We start from the raw sequence: 19,663 nt of genomic DNA on the forward strand, positions 1-19,663 counted from the left end.
CCCCTCATCTCTCCTTTTAATGCCCTTTTTTCCCTGTTAATGCCCTTTTAACCCCCTTATCTCCCTTCTTAATCTCTTAATGCCCCTTTTTCCCTCTTAATGCCCCTTTTTCCCTGTTAATGCCCCTTTAACCCCCTCATGTCCCCTCTTAATGTCCTTTTAACTCCCTCTTCTTCTCTTAGTCTCTTAATGCCCCCATTTCTCTCCCTTAATGCCCCTTTTTCCCCCTTAATGCCCCTTTAACCCCTTCATCTCCACTCTTAATGCCCTTTTTCCCCATTAATGCTCCTTTAACCCCTTTATCTCCCCTCTTAATGCTTCTTTTTCCCTGTTAATGCCCCTTTACTCCCCTCATTTTCTTTCTTAATGCCCCTTTTTCCTTGTTAATACCCCTTTAATCCCTTCATCTCCGCTCTTAATGCCCCTTTTTCCCTGTTAATGCCCTTTTAACCCCCTTATCTGCCTTCTTAATCTCTTAATGCCCCCGTGTCTCCCTCTTAATGCCCCTTTTTCCCTGTTAATGCCCCTTTAACCCCCTCATGTCCCCTCTTAATGCCCTTTTAACCCCCTCTTCTCCTCTTAGTCTCTTAATACCCCCATTTCTCTCCCTTAATGCCTCTTTTTCCCCGTTAATGCCCCTTTAATCCCTTCATCTCCACTCTTAATACGCTTTTTCCCCATTAATGCTCCTTTAACCTCTTTATCTCCCCTCTTAATGCTTCTTTTTCCCTGTTAATGCCCCTTTACCCCCCTCATTTTTTTTCTTAATGCCCCTTTTTCCTTGTTAATACCCCTTTAATCCCTTCATCTCTGCTCTTAATGCCCCTTTTTCCGTGGTAATGCTCTTTTAACCCCCTCATCTCCCCTCTTAATGCCCCTTTTTCCCTGTTAATGCCCTTTTAACCCCCTTATCTGCCTTCTTAATCTCTTAATGCCCCCATGTCTCCCCCTTAATGCCCCTTTTTCTCTGTTAATGCTCCTTTAACGCCCTCATCTCCACTTTTAATGTCCCTTTTTCCCTGTTAATGCCTTTTTAACTCTCTCTTCTCCTCTTAGTGTGTTAATGCCCCATTTTTTGTCCCTTAATGCCCCTTTTTCCCTGTTAATACCCTTTTAATCCCCTCATCTCCCCTCTTAATGCCCCAGTGACCCCATTAATGCCCCATTTCCCCCCCCCAGGGCCATGGGGGCTGCGGGCGGTACCAACCCCGCATCCGCCGCTCGGGGCTGGAGCTTTACGCCGAGTGGAAGCACGTCAACGAGGATTCTCAGGAGAAGAAGATCCTGCTCAGCCCCGAGCGGGTCCACGAGATCTTCAAGCGCATCTCGGACGAGGAGTGTTTCGTTCTGGGCATGGACCCCAAATTCGCCCGCCCCGAATGGATGGTCTGCACCGTCCTGCCCGTGCCCCCCCTCTCCGTCCGCCCCGCCGTCGTCATGCAGGGCTCTGCACGCAACCAGGTGGGGGGTCCCAGGGAGATATCGGGGTGTCTGGGGAGGTTTTGGGGTCCCTGGAGAGAGGTTTTGGGGTGACATTGGGGTCCCTGAGGCAGGGGGCTGCCCGTGTACCCCATGGGGCTCTGCACGCAACCAGGTGGGGTCCAGGAGTGGTTTTGGGGGGTCCCAGGGAGATATCGGGGTCCCTGGGGAGGTTTTGGGGGGTCCCAGGGAGATATTGGGGTCCCTGGGGAGGTTTTGGGGGGTCCCAGGGAGATATCGAGGTGTCTGGGGAGGTTTAGGGGGGGCCCTGGAGAGGTTTTGGGGTGACATTGGGGTCCCTGGGGCAGGGGGCTGCCTGTGCCCCCCCCTCTCCGTGCACCCCATGGGGCTCTGCCTGCAACCAGGTGGGGTCCAGGAGTGGTTTTGGGGGGTCCCAGGGAGATATTGGGGTCCCTGGGGAGGTTTTGGGGGGTCCCAGGGAGATATCGAGGTGTCTGGGGAGGTTTTGGGGTCCCTGGAGAGAGGTTTTGGGGTGACATTGGGGTCCCTGGGGCAGGGGGCTGCCCGTGCACCCCCCCTCTGTGCACCCCATGGGGCTCTGCCTGCAACCAGGTGGGGTCCAGGAGTGGTTTTGGGGGGTCCCAGGGAGATATCGGGGTCCCTGGGGAGGTTTTGGGGTCCCTTAGGCAGTTTTGGGGGTCCCTGGGGCAGGGGGCTGCCCGTGCCCCCCCCTCCCCCCCCCCCATTGTCACGCAGGGCTCAGCCCGTGACCAGTTTTGAGGGGGGGGTCCCCCCTCTGTATTTGGGGGGGTCCCTGAATTATTGGGGTTCCCCAAAGCGTATTTTGGGGGGGTCCCCACTGTATTTTGGGGGGTGCTTGGTGCCCTTTTTGGGGGGGGGGGTGTCCCCAGTTGTTGGGGTCCACGGTTCATTTTTGGGGGGGGGGCGGGTGTCCCTAATGCTCTTTGGAGGTGTCCCCACTGTATTTGGGGGGGGCCCCAAAACATTTTGGGGGGGTCCCGAGTTGTTGGGGGTCCCCAAAACATTCTGGGGGTGTCTATAGTGCACTTTGGGGGGGGCCCACTGTATTTGGGGGGGGCCCCAAAACGTTTTGGGGGGGGTCCCTGGTGCCCTTTGGGGTGTCCCCAGTTCTTGGGGGTCCCCAAAACATTTTGGAGGGGTCCCTGGTGCCCTTTGGGGGGGTCCCCAAAACATTTCGGGGGGGGGGGTCCCTGTTGCCCTTTGGGGGGGTCCCCAGTTGTTTGGGGTCCCCAAAACATTTTGGGGGGGTCCCTGGTGCCCTTTGGGGGGGTCCCCAGTTGTTGGGGGTCCTCAAAACATTTTGGGGGGTGTCTCTGGTGCCCTTTGGGGGGGTCCCCAAAACATTTCGGGGGGGTCCCTTATGCCCTTTGGGGGGGTCCCCAGTTGTTTGGGGTCCCCAAAACATTCTGGGGGTGTCTACAGTGCGCTTTGGGGGGTCCCCACTGTATTTGGGGGGTCCCCAGTTCTTGGGGGTCCCCAAAACATTTCCGGGGGGGCACTGGTGCCCTTTTGGGGGGGTCCCCAGTTCTTGGGGGTCCCCAAAACATTTTGGGGGGGTCCCTTATGCCCTTTGGGGGGGTCCCCAGTTCTTGGGGGTCCTCAAAACATTTTTGGGGGTGTCTCTGGTGCCCTTTGGGGGGGTCCCCAAAACATTTTGGGGGGGTCCCTGGTGCCCTTTGGGGGGGTCCCCGGTTCTTGGAGGTCCTCAAAACATTCTGGGGGTGTCTACAGTGCGCTTTGGGGGGTCCCCACTGTATTTGGGGGGGTCCCCAGTTTTTGGGGGTCCCCAAAACATTTTGGGGGGGGTCCCTGGTGCCGTTTGAGGGGGTCCCCACTTCTTGGGGGTCCCCAAAACATTTCGGGGGGGGGGTCCCTGGTGCCTTTTGGCGGCCCCCCCCCAGCTCCCCTAGAAACTAGGGATCCCCGATTGACTTTGGGGGTGGCCCCTCCCCTCCCCTTGACCACCCCCCTTCCCCCCCCCCCCCCCCCTAATATTTTGGGGTGTCCCCCCCCCAGGACGATCTGACCCACAAACTGGCCGACATCGTGAAGATCAACAACCAGCTGCGACGCAACGAGCAGAACGGGGCGGCCGCCCACGTCATCGCCGAGGACGTCAAACTCCTCCAGTTCCACGTGGCCACCATGGTGGACAACGAGTTGCCCGGCTTGCCCAGGGTGAGGGGGGGTCATTGGGGGGGGGGGTTCAGAAGCCGAGGGGGTCGCCAAAATCCCTTCCCGTGCCCCCCAAAACTCTCCCCCCACGGGTGACACAGAAGCCAATAATAGGAGTCGAAGGAGGAGTTGTGTCCCCCCGTCAGATGGTGAATCTGGGGGGGTCTTGAGGGGTTGAGCCCCCCCAAACCCCAATTTTGGCTCCCCCAGGCCCTGAAGGAGTTGGGGGGTCCCCCAAATTTCTTGTGGCCCCCCCAAATCCTTCCCTGTGCCCCCCAAAACTCTCCCCCCACGGGTGACGCAGAAGCCAATGATAGAAATCGAAGAAGGAGTTGTGTCCCACCGTCGGATGGTGAATCTGGGGGGGTCTTGAGGGGTTGAGCCCCCCCGAACCCCAATTTTGCCCCCCCCCCAGGCCCTTTAGCAGTCGGGGGGTCCCCCAAATTTCTTGTGGCCCCCCCAAATCCTTTCCTGTGCCCCCCAAAACTCTCCCCCCACGGGTAACGCAGAAGCCAATAATAGGAGTCGAAGGAGGAGTTGTGTCCCCCCGTCAGATGGTGAATCTGGGGGGGTCTTGAGGGGTTGAGCCCCCCCTGAACCCCAATTTTGGCCCCCCCCCAGGCACTTCAGCAGTCGGGGGGTCCCCCAAATTTCTTGTGGCCCCCCTAAATCCTTCCCTGTGCCCCCCAAAACTCTCCCCCCATGGGTGACGCAGAAGCCAATGATAGGAGTCGAAGGAGGAGTTGTGTCCCCCCGTCAGATGGTGAATCTGGGGGGGTCTTGAGGGGTTGAGCCCCCCCTGAACCCCAATTTTGGCTCCCCCAGGCCCTGAAGGAGTTGGGGGGTCCCCCAAATTTCTTGTGGCCCCCCCAAATCCTTCCCTGTGCCCCCCAAAACTCTCCCCCCACGGGTGACACAGAAGCCAATGATAGGAGTCGAAGGAGGAGTTGTGTCCCCCCGTCGGATGGTGAATCTGGGGGGGTCTTGAGGGGTCAAGCCCCCCCGAACCCCCGTTTTTTTGCCCCCCCGGCACTTTAGAAGTCGGGGGATCCCCCAAATTTCTTGTGGCCCCCCCCAAATCCTTCCCTGTGCCCCCCAAAACTCTCCCCCCACGGGTGACGCAGAAGCCAATGATAGGAGTCGAAGAAGGAGTTGTGTCCCACCGTTGGATGGTGAATCTGGGGGGGTCTTGAGGAGTTGAGCCCCCCCAAACCCCAATTTTGCCCCCCCCAGGCCCTTTAGCAGTCGGGGGGTCCCCCAAATTTCTTGTGGCCCCCCCAAATCCTTCCCTGTGCCCCCCAAAACTCTCCCCCCACGGGTGACGCAGAAGCCAATGATAGAAATCGAAGAAGGAGTTGTGTCCCACCATCGGATGGTGAATCTGGGGGGGTCTTGAGGGGTTGAGCCCCCCCAAACCCCAATTTTGCCCCCCCCCAGGCCCTTTAGCAGTCGGGGGGTCCCCCAAATTTCTTGTGGCCCCCCCAAATCCTTTCCTGTGCCCCCCAAAACTCTCCCCCCACGGGTAACGCAGAAGCCAATAATAGGAGTCGAAGGAGGAGTTGTGTCCCCCCGTCAGATGGTGAATCTGGGGGGGTCTTGAGGGGTTGAGCCCCCCCGAACCCCAATTTTGCCCCCCCCAGGCCCTTTAGCAGTCGGGGGGTCCCCCAAATTTCTTGTGGCCCCCCCAAATCCTTCCCTGTGCCCCCCAAAACTCTCCCCCCACGGGTTACGCAGAAGCCAATGATAGGAGTCGAAGAAGGAGTTGTGTCCCCCCGTCGGATGGTGAATCTTGGGGGGCCCCAGGGGGTCGAGACCCCCCGAACCCCTGTTTTTTTGCCCCCCCGGGCACTTTAGAAGTTGGGGGTCCCCCAAATTTCTTGTGGCCCCCCCAAAATCCTTCCCTGTGCCCCCCAAAACTCTCCCCCCACGGGTGACGCAGAAGCCAATAATAGGAGTCGAAGGAGGAGTTGTGTCCCACCGTCGGATGGTGAATCTGGGGGGGTCTTGAGGGGTTGAGCCCCCCCGAACCCCAATTTTGCCCCCCCCAGGCCCTTTAGCAGTCGGGGGGTCCCCCAAATTTCTTGTGGCCCCCCCAAATCCCTCCCTGTGCCCCTAAACTCCTGACATCACCCAGGGATGGATCCCAGGGGGATCTGTGTGTGTGTCCCCATCGGATGGCAAATGTTGGGGGGGTCTTGAGGGGGTCGAGCCCCCCCGAACCCCAATTTTGGCCCCCCCCAGGCCCTGAAGAAGTTGGGGGGTCCCCCAAATATATTGTAGCCCCCCCAAATCACCCCAAGTTGCCTCCCAAACCCCGGACAGAAGCTGGCGATGGGTCTCAGGGGGGATCTCTGCGCGTCCCCATCGGATGCTAGATCTTGGGGGGGTCTTGAGGGGGTCGAGCCCCCCTGAACCCCAATTTTGCCCCCCCCAGGCCCTGAAGAAGTTGGGGGGTCCCCCAAATGTATTGCACCCCCACCAAATCCATCCTTGTGCCCCCTAAACTCCTGATATCACCCGGGGATGGATCCCAGGGGGGATCTGTGTGTGTGTCCCCATCGGATGGCAAATGTTGGGGGGGTCTTGAGGGGGTCCAGCCCCTCCTGAACCCTAATTTTGGCCCCCCCCAGGCCCTGAAGAAGTTGGGGGGTCCCCCAAATTTCTTGTGGCCCCCCCAAATCCCTCCCTGTGCCCCCCAAACTCCTGACATCACCCAGGGATGGATCCCAGGGGGATCTGTGTGTGTGTCCCCATCGGATGGCAAATGTTGGGGGGGTCTTGAGGGGGTCGAGCCCCCCCTGAACCCCAATTTTGGCCCCCCCCAGGCCCTGAAGAAGTTGGGGGGTCCCCCAAATATATTGTAGCCCCCCCAAATCACCCCAAGTTGCCTCCCAAACCCCGGACAGAAGCTGGTGATGGGTCTCAGGGGGGATCTCTGCGCGTCCCCATCGGATGCTAGATCTTGGGGGGGTCTTGAGGGGGTCGAGCCCCCCCGAACCCCAATTTTGCCCCCCCCCAGGCCCTGAAGAAGTTGGGGGGTCCCCCAAATGTATTGCACCCCCACCAAATCCATCCTTGTGCCCCCTAAACTCCTGATATCACCCGGGGATGGATCCCAGGGGGATCTGTGTGTGTGTCCCCATCGGATGGTAAATGTTGGGGGGGTCTTGAGGGGGTCGAGCCCCCCCTGAACCCCAATTTCCCCCCCCCCCCAGGCCATGCAAAAGTCGGGGCGCCCCTTGAAGTCCCTGAAGCAGCGGCTGAAGGGCAAGGAAGGGCGGGTGCGGGGCAACCTGATGGGCAAACGGGTGGATTTCTCGGCCCGCACCGTCATCACCCCTGACCCCAACCTGGCCATCGACCAAGTGGGGGTGCCCCGCTCCATCGCCGCCAACATGACCTTCGCCGAGATCGTCACCCCCTTCAACATCGACAGGTTGGGGGGGGGGACACGATTTGGGGGGGGGGACAGAAGATTTGGGGGGGCTGTCAGGGATTTGGGGGGGCCTATGGGGGGTTTTGGGGGGGGCTATGGGGTTTTAAGGGGATCTAGAGGGGGTTTGGGGGACATTGAGGGGACGCTGAAGGGACACCACGACCTTGGATGAGGTTATCACCCCCTTCGACATCGACAGATTGGGGGGGGACGCGATTTGGGGGGGGGACAGAAGATTTGGGGGGGCTGTCAGGGATTTGGGGGGGCCTATGGGGTTTTAAGGGGATTTAGAGGGGGTTTGGGGGACATTGGGGGGACAGTGAGGGGACATCACGACCTTGGCTGAGGCCGTCACCCCCTTCAACATCGACAGGTTGGGGGGGGGACATGATTTGGGGGGGGCTGTGGAGGGTTTTGGGGGGGACACACATGATTTGGGGGGGCTATGGGGTTTTAAGGGGATCTAGAGGGGGTTTGGGGGACGTTGGGGGGACGCTGAAGGGACACCACGACCTTGGATGAGGTTGTCACCCCCTTCAACATCGACAGGATGGGGGGGGACACGATTTGGGGGGGGGACAGAAGATTTGGGGGGGCTGTCAGGGATTTGGGGGAGCCTATGGGGGGTTTTGGGGGGGGCTATGGGGTTTTAAGGGGATCTAGAGGGGGTTTGGGGGATGTTGGGGGGACAGTGAGGGGACATCACGACCTTGGCTGAGGCCATCACCCCCTTCAACATCGACAGGATGGGGGGGGGACACGATTTGGGGGGGGGACAGAGGATTTTGGGGGGGCTGTCAGGGATTTGGGGGGGTCTATGGGGGGTTTTGGGGGGGGCTATGGGGTTTTAAGGGGATCTAGAGGGGGTTTGGGGGACGTTGGGGGGACAGTGAGGGGACACCATGACCTTCGCCAAGATCGTCACCCCCTTCAACATCGACAGGATGGGGGGGGGGACACGATTTGGGGGGGGGACAGAAGATTTGGGGGGGCTGTCAGGGATTTGGGGGGGCCTATGGGGGGTTTTGGGGGGGGCTATGGGGTTTTAAGGGGATCTAGAGGGGGTTTGGGGGACGTTGGGGGGACAGTGAGGGGACACCATGACCTTGGATGAGGTTGTCACCCCCTTTGACATCGACAGGATGGGGGGGGGGACACGATTTGGGGGGGGGACAGAAGATTTGGGGGGGCTTTCAGGGATTTGGGGGGGCCTATGGGGGGTTTTGGGGGGGGCTATGGGGTTTTAAGGGGATCTAGAGGGGGTTTGGGGGACGTTGGGGGGACAGTGAGGGGACACCATGACTTTGGATGAGGTTGTCACCCCCCTTCGACATCGACAGGATGGGGGGGGGACACGATTTGGGGGGGCTGGGGGGGATTTGGGGGTCCTGGGGGGGGGGGTTGGGGGGGCTCTGAGGGGTTTTGGGGGGGGTTTAAGGGGTTCTGTGGGGACATAGATGGGGACTGGGGGGACGTTGGAAGGACAAAAAGTGCCCCCCCCCGCCCTACAAGTGCCCCCCAAGTGCTTTCTCTGCCCCCCAAGTGGCCCCCCCAGCCCCACAAGTACCCCCCCACCCCCAAATATCCCCCCAAGTGCCCTCTCTGCCCCCCAAGTGTACCCCCCAACTGCCCCCCCAACCCCTACATGCCACCTATCCCCTAATGTCCCCCCAACCCCTAAGTGCCCCCCAAGTGCCCCCTCTGCCCCCCAAGTGCCCCCCCTGACCCCCAAGTGTCCCCCCCAACCCCTACCTGCCCCCCACTTCCCCTAATGTCCCCCCAAAAGTGCCCCCTAACCCCTAGTTGTCCCCCCCAACCCTCAAATATCTCCCCAAATATCACTCCCTCTGCCCCCCAAGTGCCCCCCCGACCCCCAAGTGCCCCCCAAGTCTCCCCCCAACGCCTACATGCCCCCCCACACCCACGAATGTCCCCCCAAACGTGCCCCCTAACCCCTAGTTGTCCCCCCCAACCCCCAAATATCTCCCCAAATACCACTCCCTCTGCCCCCCAAGTGCCCCCTCTGCCCCCCAAGTCCCCCGACCCCCAAGTGCCCCCCCAACGCCTACCTGCCCCCCACTTCCCCTAATGTCCCCCCAAAAGTGCCCCCTAACCCCTAGTTGTCCCCCCCAACCCTCAAATATCTCCCCAAATATCACTCCCTCTGCCCCCCAAGTGCCTCCTCTGACCCCCAAGTGCCCCCCAAGTCTCCCCCCAACGCCTACATGCCCCCCACACCCACGAATGTCCCCCCAAACGTGCCCCCTAACCCCTAGTTGTCCCCCCAACCCCCAAATATCTCCCCAAATACCACTCCCTCTGCCCGCTAAGTGCCCCCTCTGACCCCCAAGTGCCCCCCCTGACCCCTAAGTGCCCCCCCCCCCCCCCGCAGGCTGCAGGAGCTGGTTCGCCGGGGGAACAGCCAATATCCGGGGGCCAAGTACATCATCCGGGACAACGGGGACCGCATCGACCTGCGCTTCCACCCCAAACCCAGCGACCTGCACCTCCAGATCGGATACAAGGTGGGGGCACCCCAAAAACCGCGGGGGGGGCACCCCAAAAACCCTAGGGGGGCTGCACCCCAAAACGGGGGGAGGGACGCTCTGAAAACAAGGGGACTGCACCCTAAAAATGGGGGGGGGCTGTGCCCCAAAACAGGGGTGCAACTCTCAAATTAGAGGGGGGCTGCACCCCAAAAGCTGGGGAGGGACACCCCAAAACTTGGGGGGGCTGCATCTAAAAAACTTGGGGGGGGACACACCCCAAAACCTGGGAGGGGATCCCCCCCCCAAAAAAACCTTGGGGAGGAAACACCCCAAAACCTGGTGGGGGCTGCACCCGAAACATGGGGGGGGCGCATGTAGGGGTTGGGGGGACACTTTTGGGGTGCACATGGGTTCAGGGGGGGCCCTGCCCCCCAGTTTGGGGGTGTTGAACCCCCTTTTTGGGGCCAAACCCTGGAGTTTAGAGCCCCTGAAAATGCACCTTTTTGGGGCTGAACCCTCGATTTTGGGGCTCGAAGCCCAGATTTTGGGGTCAAACCGCCCCTTTTGGGGGTCAAACTCCCAATTTTTGGGGTCCACCTCCTCTTTTGGGGTGCGCCCAGGTTCGGGGGGGGTCCCTGCCCCCCAGTTTGGGGGTGCTGAACCCTCTTTTTTTGAGGCCAAACCCTGGGTTTTTAGGGTCTCTGAAAATGCACCTTTTTGGGGCTGAACCCTCGATTTTGGGGCTCGAAGCCCAGATTTTGGGGTCAAACTCCCAATTTTTGGGGTCCACCTCCTCTTTTGGGGTGCGCCCAGGTTCAGGGGGGTCCCTGCCCCCCCAGTTTGGGGGTGCTGAACCCTCTTTTTTGGGCCCAAACCCTGGGTTTTTAGGGTTCCTGAAAATGCACCTTTTTGGGGTCAAACCGCCCCTTTTGGGGGTCAAACCCCCAATTTTGGGGTTCCACCTCTTCTTTTGGGGTGCACCCGGGTTTGGGGGGGGGTGGTGTGTGTGTGTGTCCCTGCTCCTCGCTTTGGGGGGGTGCTGACACTCACCCCCCCCCTTTTTTTTTTGGGGTATCCCCCCCCCCCAAGGTGGAGCGTCACATGTGCGACGGGGACATCGTCATCTTCAACCGTCAGCCCACGCTCCACAAGATGTCCATGATGGGCCACCGCGTCCGCATCCTGCCCTGGTCCACCTTCCGCCTCAACCTCAGGTATTGCCCCCCATAATTGCCCCCCCAGACCCCAAAACTGCCCCCCCCTGGGCCTCACAATTGCCCCCGGGCCCCAAAACTGCCCCTTTCGACCAAAACCTGCCCCTTTCAGACCCGAAAATGACTCTTTTATCCCCAAACCCCCATCCTGCCCTGGTCCACCTTCCGCCTCAACCTCAGGTATTGCCCCCCCAGACCCCATAATTGCCCCCCCAGACCCCAAAACTGCCCCCCCCCCGGGCCTCACAATTGCCCCCGGGCCCCAAAACTGCCCCTTTCGACCAAAACCTGCCCCTTTCAGACCCTAAAATGATCTTTTCATCCCCAAACCCCATCCTGCCCTGGTTCACCTTCCGCCTCAACCTCAGGTATTGCCCCCCCCCGGACCCCATAATTGCCCCCCCCAGACCCCAAAACTGCCCCCCCCCCGGGGCCTCACAATTGCCCCCCAGACCCTGAAGCTGCCCCTGACAGGGGCCGGTGGCTCCAAAAGTGCCCCTTTCACCCCCAAACCCCATCCTGCGTGGCTGCCCCATAACCTGCTGTGTGACCCCAAACCCGCCCCATAACCCACGCTGGATACCCCATAACCTGCTCTGTGACCCCAGACCTGCCCCATAACCCACCCTGGTGCCCCATAACCTGCTGTGTGACCCCAGACCTGCCCCATAACCCACCCTGGATACCCCATAACCTGTTCTGTGACCCCAGACCTGCCCCATAACCCACCCTGGTGCCGCATAACCTGCTGTGTGACTCCAAACCTGCCCCATAACCCACGCTGGATACCCCGTAACCTGCTCTGTGACCCCAAACCTGCCCCATAACCTACTCTGTGACCCCAAACCTGCCCCATAACCCACTCTGGTGCACCATAACCTGCTCTGTGACCCCAGACCTGCCCCATAACCCACGCTGGATACCCCGTAACCTGCTCTGTGACCCCAAACCTGCCCCATAACCTACTCTGTGACCCCAAACCTGCCCCATAACCCACTCTGGTGCACCATAACCTGCTCTGTGACCCCAAACCTGCCCCATAACCTGCTCTGTGACCCCAAACCTGCCCCACAGCAGACCCTGGATACTCCAAAACCTACGTGGGTACCCCCAAACCTCCCTCCCCCTAACTCTGCCCCCCAACCCTGGTGCCCCACAGCGTCACCACCCCCTACAACGCCGACTTTGATGGGGACGAGATGAACCTCCACCTCCCCCAGTCCCTGGAGACCCGGGCCGAGATCCAGGAGTTGGCCATGGTCCCCCGCATGATCGTCACCCCCCAGTCCAACCGCCCCGTCATGGGCATTGTCCAGGACACTCTCACCGCCGTCCGCAAGTTCACCAAGCGCGACGTCTTCCTCGAGCGCGTGAGTCCCGGGGGGACCCCGCACCCCGCTTTTGGGGGTCATTTGGGGAGGTTTTGGGGGTCAGAACAGGCTTTTTGGGGGGTTTGTGGGGCAGAGAAGGGGTTTTGGGGGGCTCCTGAGGTGCCTGGTGGCCACCAAAGGGTTGGGCAGGGACTATTGGGAGGTTTTGGGGGGGCTACAGAGGGGTTTTGGGGGGCTGGAGAGGTTTTTTGGGGGGCTGGAGGGTGTTCTTGGGCTGTGACGTGGGGTTTGAGGAGGTATTTTGGGGTCACCTTCATATCTTGACCGTTTTTGGGGGGGTTGCTGATGGGTTTGTCCCCCTCCATTCTCCCCACCCCCCTCATGGGGATGGTGAAGAACCTGCTGATGGTCCTCACGATGTGGGGTTATTTTGAGGCAGTTTTGGGGCGGGGGTAGGAGCTTTTGGGGTCTTTATGGGTTCTCCTTGATCAGTAGAGTGGGTTTTTTGGGTATTTTGTGGTCTTTATGGGTTCTCCTTGATCAGAAGAAAGGTTTTTGGGGTATTTTGCGGCATTTTGGGGGCTGTAGTTGATGATTTTGGGTCTTTATGGGTTCTCCGTGACCAACAGAAAGGTTTTTTGTGGTATTTTGTGGTCTGTATGGGTTCTCCTTGACCAGAAGAAAGTTTTTTAGGGTATTTTGAGGCGTTTTGGGGGCTGTAGTAGATGATTTGTGGTCTTTATGGCTTCACCTTGACCAACAGAAAGGTTCTTGGGGTGTTTTGAGGCATTTTTGGGGCTGTAGTAGATGATTTTGGGTCTTTATGGGTTCTTCTTGACCAGTAGAGAGCTTTTTTGTGGTATTTTGTGGTTTTATTGGGTTCTCCTTGACCAAAAGAAAGGATTTTGGGTCATTTTGAGGCCTTTTTAGGCCCATGATGGGGAGATTTTGGGGTCCTTATGGGTTCTCCTTGACCAGGAGACAGATTTTTGGGGTATTTTGAGGCATTTGTGGGGCTATAGTAGATGATTTTGGGTCCTTGTAGGTTCTCCTTGATCAAGAGACAGGTTTTTGGGTCACTTTGAGACCTTTTTGGGCCTGTGATGGGCCTCTCTGGGCTGCCCTCTCCTACCGTAGACCCTCAAGGAAGTATTTTGGGGTCACCTTCATATCATGGCCGTTTTTGGGGGGCGCTGACGGGCTTTATCCTCCCGCTTTTCCACTCTCAGGGGGAGGTGATGAACTTGCTGATGTTCCTCTCGACGTGGGATGGGAAGGTCCCTCAACCCGCCATCCTGAAACCCCGGCCCCTCTGGACGGGGAAGCAGATCTTCTCCCTCATCATCCCCGGCCACATCAACTGCGTCCGCACCCACAGCACCCACCCCGACGACGAGGACAGCGGGCCCTACAAGCACATCTCCCCTGGGGACACCAAGGTGGGATCCTTGGAGGGTGTGTGTGTGTGGGGGGGTGGTCACGAGGGGGAAAAGAAGGGCCGGAGAGGTTTTGGGGGGGTTGGAGGGGGCCTTGGGTGGGCGATGGGTGAGATGGGGTGGGTTGGTGGGACTTGAGGAGGGTCTGGGGGGGCTTGGGGGAGCTCTAGGGGGGTCTTGGTGGGACACAGGGGTGGTCTGTAGGGACACGAGGGTGGTCTGGGGGGGCTTGGGGGTGCTCTGGGGGGCTCTCGGTGGGACTTGAGGGTGCTCTTGGGGGCCTTGGTGGAACTTGAGGGTGATCTTGGGGGGCTTGAGGATGCTCTGGGAGGGCTTGGTGGGACTTTGGGGTGCTCTGGGGCCTTGGGGTGCTCTGGGGGGGTCTCAGTAGGGCTTTGAGGGTTCCCGCCTTTGGGGGAACCTTGTGTTGGGTCACGTTGGGTGAGGAAGCCCCTTGAGGGGGTGACCATCGCTCAGAAGGGTTGGGTGACCCGTGGGTGGTGGTGGTGGTGGTGGTGGGGATCTCTGGAAGTGTTGGGGGGGAGTTCTGACACCCCGTTTGGTTTTTTTTTTGGGGGGGGGCTGCAGGTGATCGTGGAGAACGGGGAGCTGATCATGGGCATCCTCTGCAAGAAGTCCTTGGGGACCTCGGCGGGGTCCCTGGTCCATATCTCCTACCTGGAGATGGGCCACGACACCACCCGCCTCTTCTACAGCAACATCCAGACCGTCATCAACAACTGGCTCCTCATTGAGGGTGAGGGGGGGGCTCCGGGGGGGACCCCAAGGGACCCATCATCTGGGGACCTTCCCAGGACCTTGGGTGTCCACGGAGGTCTTGGACCATCTTCTTGAGGACAACAAGGACCCAGGGGTCTTGGAGGACCCTTGGATGGGGGACCCAGGGGTCTTGGACCCCCTTTTTTGGAGACAATGGGGTCTTGGGGGCCTCTCGGACCCCCTTTTTTGTTTCTAGGAGGACTTTTTGGGGAACCCAGGAGTACTTGGGTGGGTCTTGGACCATGTTCTTGAGGGCAACAAGGACCCAGGGATCTTGGGTGGATCTTGGATCCCCTTTTTTGGGGACAATGGGGTCTTGGGGGGGGGTTTTGGACCCCCTTTTTTGGTCCTAGGAGGACCTTTTTTGGGGTCAACAAGGGACCCAGGTGTTTTGGTGGGGCTCTAGAAGGACCTTGTTGTCCACGGGGGGCCCACGAATCCCCTTTTTTGGGGACAGTGGGGAACCCAGGTCTTGGGGGGGCCCTTGGACCCCCTTTTTTGGGGACAACAAGGGATCCAGGAGTCCTAGGGACCTCTTGCACCCCCTTTTTTGGCTCCAGGAGGACCTTGTTGTCCCCCGGGGGGGCCTTTCTCCTCCCTGGACCCAGGTATCTCCCTCAGGGTCAGGAGAACATGGCCGAGGGTTGGTTTTGGGGTGAAGGGGGGGGGGGATGACAGGGTGTAGGGTGGGGGTCACCCTGAAGTGGGGGGCACTCCCTTGACACCCCCCCCCCAATTTCCCCCCCCTTCCCAGGTCACACCATCGGCATCGGGGACTCCATCGCTGATGCCAAGACCTACCAGGACATCCAGAACACCATCAAGAAGGCCAAGCAGGATGTCATCGAGGTGGGGTTTTGGGGGGGCTCCTCGAGGTTTTGGGGGGGCCCCGAGTGATGCTGGGGGTTCCCCTGGTTGAGATTTGGGGTTCCTTTGGGGGGGCCTGCGGGATCTTGGGGGCTGATAGGGTGGATTTGAGGTTCTCCACGACTCCCTTGGTGGTGGGTCGAGGGCTCCTCGGGGTTTGGGGGGCTCCTCAGGGGTTTGGGGATGCTCCCAAGGATTTTGGGGTACCCTGCTGACCCACTTGGGGGTCCCGTGGGGTGACAGGTGATTGAGAAGGCCCACAACAACGAGCTGGAGCCCACACCGGGGAACACCCTCCGTCAGACCTTCGAGAACCAGGTCAACAGGATCCTCAACGATGCCCGGGACAAAACGGGTTCCTCCGCCCAAAAATCCCTCTCCGAGTACAACAACTTCAAGTCCATGGTGGTCTCGGGGGCCAAGGGCTCCAAAATCAACATCTCCCAGGTACTGGGGGGCCCTACGGGGTCTTGGGGGGCTGCTGTGGGGTCTCACGGAGGTCCCAGGAGGATCTCAATGGGGTTTCAGGTGGTTCTTGTTGGGTTTTCTAGGCCTCTGTGGGGTGTTCTTGGGGGTCTGTGGTGGTCTCTGGGGCCAAGGGCTCCATAATCAACATCACCTAGGTCTTGGGGGGCTCTACGGGGTCTTGGGGGGCTTCTATGGGGTCTCCAGGAGGTCCCAGGAGGATCTCAGTGGGGTTTGGGATGGTTCCTGTGGGGTTTCGGAGGGTTCTCCTTGGGTTCTGTAGACATCTATGGGGTCTTCTTGGGTGTCTGTGGTTTTGTTGGGCACCATGAGCTCCAAGATGAGCATCTCCCGGGTCTTGGATGACCCTATGGGGTCTGGGGGGTTCCCTATGGGTCCAGGAGCACCCCATGGGTCATCTCAGTGGTCCGTGATGACGTTGACCTCCAAGATGAACTTCTCCCAGACGTTCCTGGGTTCCCTACAGATCCCTAAGACCTTCTCTATGGGGCTGGATGGTGATTATGAGGTCTAGGGTTGCCCCCCCAACCACTCTTGTGACCCCCACATCTTCCCATAGGTCATTGCGGTTGTGGGGCAGCAGAACGTGGAGGGCAAACGCATCCCCTTCGGCTTCAAACACCGGACCCTGCCCCACTTCATCAAGGACGATTATGGGCCTGAAAGCAGGGGCTTCGTGGAGAACTCCTACCTGGCGGGGCTGACCCCCACCGAGTTCTTCTTCCATGCCATGGGGGGTCGCGAGGGCCTCATCGACACCGCTGTCAAGACAGCCGAGACCGGTTAGCCCCATAACTACCTCCCTACCCCACAGAATCCCACCCCATGGCCTTCTCAGTGGGTTGGAACCACCTTCATAGGGTTCACCAAGAGCTGGAAGGTTCTCCCGAGGTTCCTTCACCCCATGGGGTGCTGTGAGGGCCTCATCGACATCATCATCAAGATGGCTGAGGTGGGGCAGCCCCATAACTACTTCTCTGCCCCATAGAATCCCGCCCCACAGCCTTCTCAGTGGGTTGGAACCACCTTCATGGGGTTCACCAAGAGCTGGAGGGTTCTCCCCAGGTTCTTCCACACAATGGGGACCCCCCAGTGCCCTCCAGGGCCCCCAGACCCTCCACAGATGCCTCCTAAAGACCCCCCAAGCCCTCCCCAGATGCCTCCAGCACCTCCAAACCCTCCTTAGATGCCTTCAGGACCCCTGAACGCTCCCCAGATGTCTCCAGCACCTCCAAACCCTCCCTAGATACCTCCTGGAGACCCCTCCAAACCCCTCCTGTCCCCGCCATGGGTGACCGTGTGCCCCATATCTCCTCCCCCCACCCAGGGTACATCCAGCGGCGGTTGATCAAGTCCATGGAGTCGGTGATGGTGAAGTACGACGCCACCGTCCGCAATTCCATCAACCAAGTAGTCCAGCTCCGCTATGGGGAGGACGGGCTGGCGGGGGAGAGCGTGGAGTTCCAGAACTTGGCCACCCTCAAACCCTCCAACAAGGCCTTCGAGAAGAAGTAAGGACCTTCCTGGACCCACGGTTTTGGGGTGGGAGGGGATGTCTATGGTGGTCTCTGGAGCCAAGGGCTCCATAATCAATATCTCCCAGGTCTTGGGGGGCTCTATGAGGTCTTGGGGAGCTCCTATGAGGTCTTAGGGAAGTCCCAGGAGGATCTCAGTGGGGTTTGGGATGGTTCCTGTTGGGTTCTGTAGACATCTATGGGGTGTTCTTGGGGGTCTGTGGTGGTCCTGGGGGCCAAGGGCTCCATAATCAACATCTTCTGGGTCTTGGTGGGCCCTACGGGGTCTTGGGGAGCTCTTATGGGGTCTCCAGGAGGTCCCAGGAGGATCTCAGTGGGGTTTGGAAAGGTTCCTGTTGGATTTGGGATGGTTCTTCTTGGGTTTTGTAGACATGTATGGGGTCTTCTTGGGCGTCTGTGGTTTTGTTGGGCACCATGAGGTCCAAGATGAACATCTCCCGGGTCTTGGATGACCCTACAGGTTCTTGGGAGGTTCCTATGGGGTCTTCAGGAGGTCCCAGGAGGATCTCAGTGGGGTTTTGTAGACCTTTATGGGGTCTTCCTGGGGGAGATGTCTCAACAACTTGGAGCCTATCTTGTTGTCCCCAAGTCGTTCCTCCTCAAATTAGAGCACAATTAGGAATTTTTTGGGGATCTCCAGGTGGTTCCTCCCCCAAAGATGGACCCACGTTGGTGTCCCCAAGGTCCTTCTCTCCAAACTGGGTGACATCGTGGTGTCCCCAAGGTTCTCCTGTCCAACTTGGAGCCCATCTTGGTGGTTCCCCAAGTGGTTCCTCCTCAACTTGGAGCACAATTAGGAGGTTTTACGGGGTCTCCGAGTGGTTCCTCCCCAGAGTTGGACGCACATTGATGTCCCCAAGGTTCTCCTGTCCAACTTGGAGCCCATCTTGGTGGTTCCCCAAGTGGTTCCTCCTCAACTTGGAGCACAATTAGGAGGTTTTACGGGGTCTCCGAGTGGTTCCTCCCCAGAGTTGGACCCACATTGATGTCCCCAAGGTTCTCCTGTCCAACTCGGAACCCATCTTGGTGGTTCCCCAAGTGGTTCCTCCTCAACTTGGAGCACAATTAGGAGGTTTTACGGGGTCTCCGAGTGGTTCCTCCCCAGAGTTGGACCCACATTGATGTCCCCAAGGTTCTCCTGCCCAACTTGGAGCCCATCTTGGTGGTTCCTCCCCAGAGTTGGACCTATCTTGGTGTCCCCAGGTGGTTCCTTCTCAAATCGGAGCACAATTATAAGGTTTTTTGGGGTCTTCAAGCGGTTCCTCCCCATAGTTGGCCCCACGTTGATGTCCCAACTGTCCCCTGATGCCACCCCTGATGTCCCCAGGTTCAAGTTCGACTACACCAATGAGCGGGCGCTGCGGCGGACGCTGCAGGAGGAGCTGGTCAAGGACATTCTCTCCAACGCCCACATCCAGAACGAGCTGGAGCGAGAGTTCGAGAAGATGCGGGAGGATCGGGAGGTCCTCAGGGTCATCTTCCCCACCGGGGACAGCAAGGTCACACCCCAAAACCCACCTCGGGCACCCCAAAACCCACCCAGGGGAACCCCAAAACCCAGCCTGGAACCCCCCCAGACCCCTTGGGCGCCTCCAAGAGCCACCCGAAACCTCCTCAGGGCACCTCAAACCCACCCAGAGCCCCCCCAGAACCCACCTGGGGCACCCCAGAACCCACCCAGAGCACCCCAAAACTGCCCCTGGGCACCCCAAAACCCCCCGGGGCACCCCCAGGAGCCCCAAAACCCACCTCGGGCACCCCCAAAACCCACCCTGGAACCCCCCCAGACCCCTTGGGCGCCTCCAAGAGCCACCCAAAACCTCCTCAGGGCACCTCAAACCCACCCAGAGCCCCCCCAGAACCCACCTGGGGCACCCCAGAACCCACCCAGAGCACCCCAAAACTGCCCCTGGGCACCCCAAAACCCCCCAGGAGCCCCAAAACCCACCTCGGGCACCCCCAAAACCCACCCAGGGGAACCCCAAAACCCACCCTGGAACCCCCCCAGACCCCTTGGGCACCCCCAAGAGCCACCCGAAACCTCCTCAGGGCACCTCAAACCCACCTGGGGCACCCCAGAACCCAGCCAGAGCACCCCTAAACCCCCCCCGGGTACCCCAAAACCCCCCCGCGCACCCACTAGACCCACCTGGGCACCCCCAGACCCATCTGGGCACCCCAAAACCCACCCTAGGACCCCCAGAACCCATCTGGTCACCCCAAGACCCCCAAGACCCCCAAGAGCTCCCCAACCCCACCCCCCCCCAGGATACCCCCAAAACCACCCCAGGCACCCCCAAATCCCCCCCCAGGGTACCCCAAATCCCCCCCAGGGCACCCCCAAAACCCACCCTGGACCCCCAGACCTCTCAGGGCACCCCAAAGCCTCACAAAACCCCTGGCACCCCAAAACCCACCCATTTCCCTCCTTT

General features: G+C 59.7%; 1 protein-coding gene across 1 annotated transcript; it reads left to right on the forward strand.

Moving 5' to 3' along the window:
- Positions 1–1,179: 1,179 nt before the first annotated feature.
- On the forward strand, positions 1,180–18,730 carry POLR2A (RNA polymerase II subunit A; the record flags this gene model as incomplete). Its single annotated transcript, XM_074167362.1, has 13 exons — positions 1,180–1,461; positions 3,499–3,660; positions 6,873–7,093; positions 9,486–9,618; positions 10,672–10,796; positions 11,956–12,166; positions 13,357–13,566; positions 14,152–14,320; positions 15,098–15,192; positions 15,454–15,657; positions 16,256–16,478; positions 17,024–17,207; positions 18,559–18,730. Coding segments are annotated over 13 exons (2,391 nt in total), but the record flags the coding sequence as incomplete, so codon positions are not given.
- Positions 18,731–19,663: the final 933 nt, after the last annotated feature.

Source organism: Numenius arquata, unplaced genomic scaffold (genome assembly GCF_964106895.1).
Source record: "Numenius arquata unplaced genomic scaffold, bNumArq3.hap1.1 HAP1_SCAFFOLD_1400, whole genome shotgun sequence".
In the NCBI taxonomy this organism is placed as follows: domain Eukaryota; kingdom Metazoa; phylum Chordata; class Aves; order Charadriiformes; family Scolopacidae; genus Numenius; species Numenius arquata.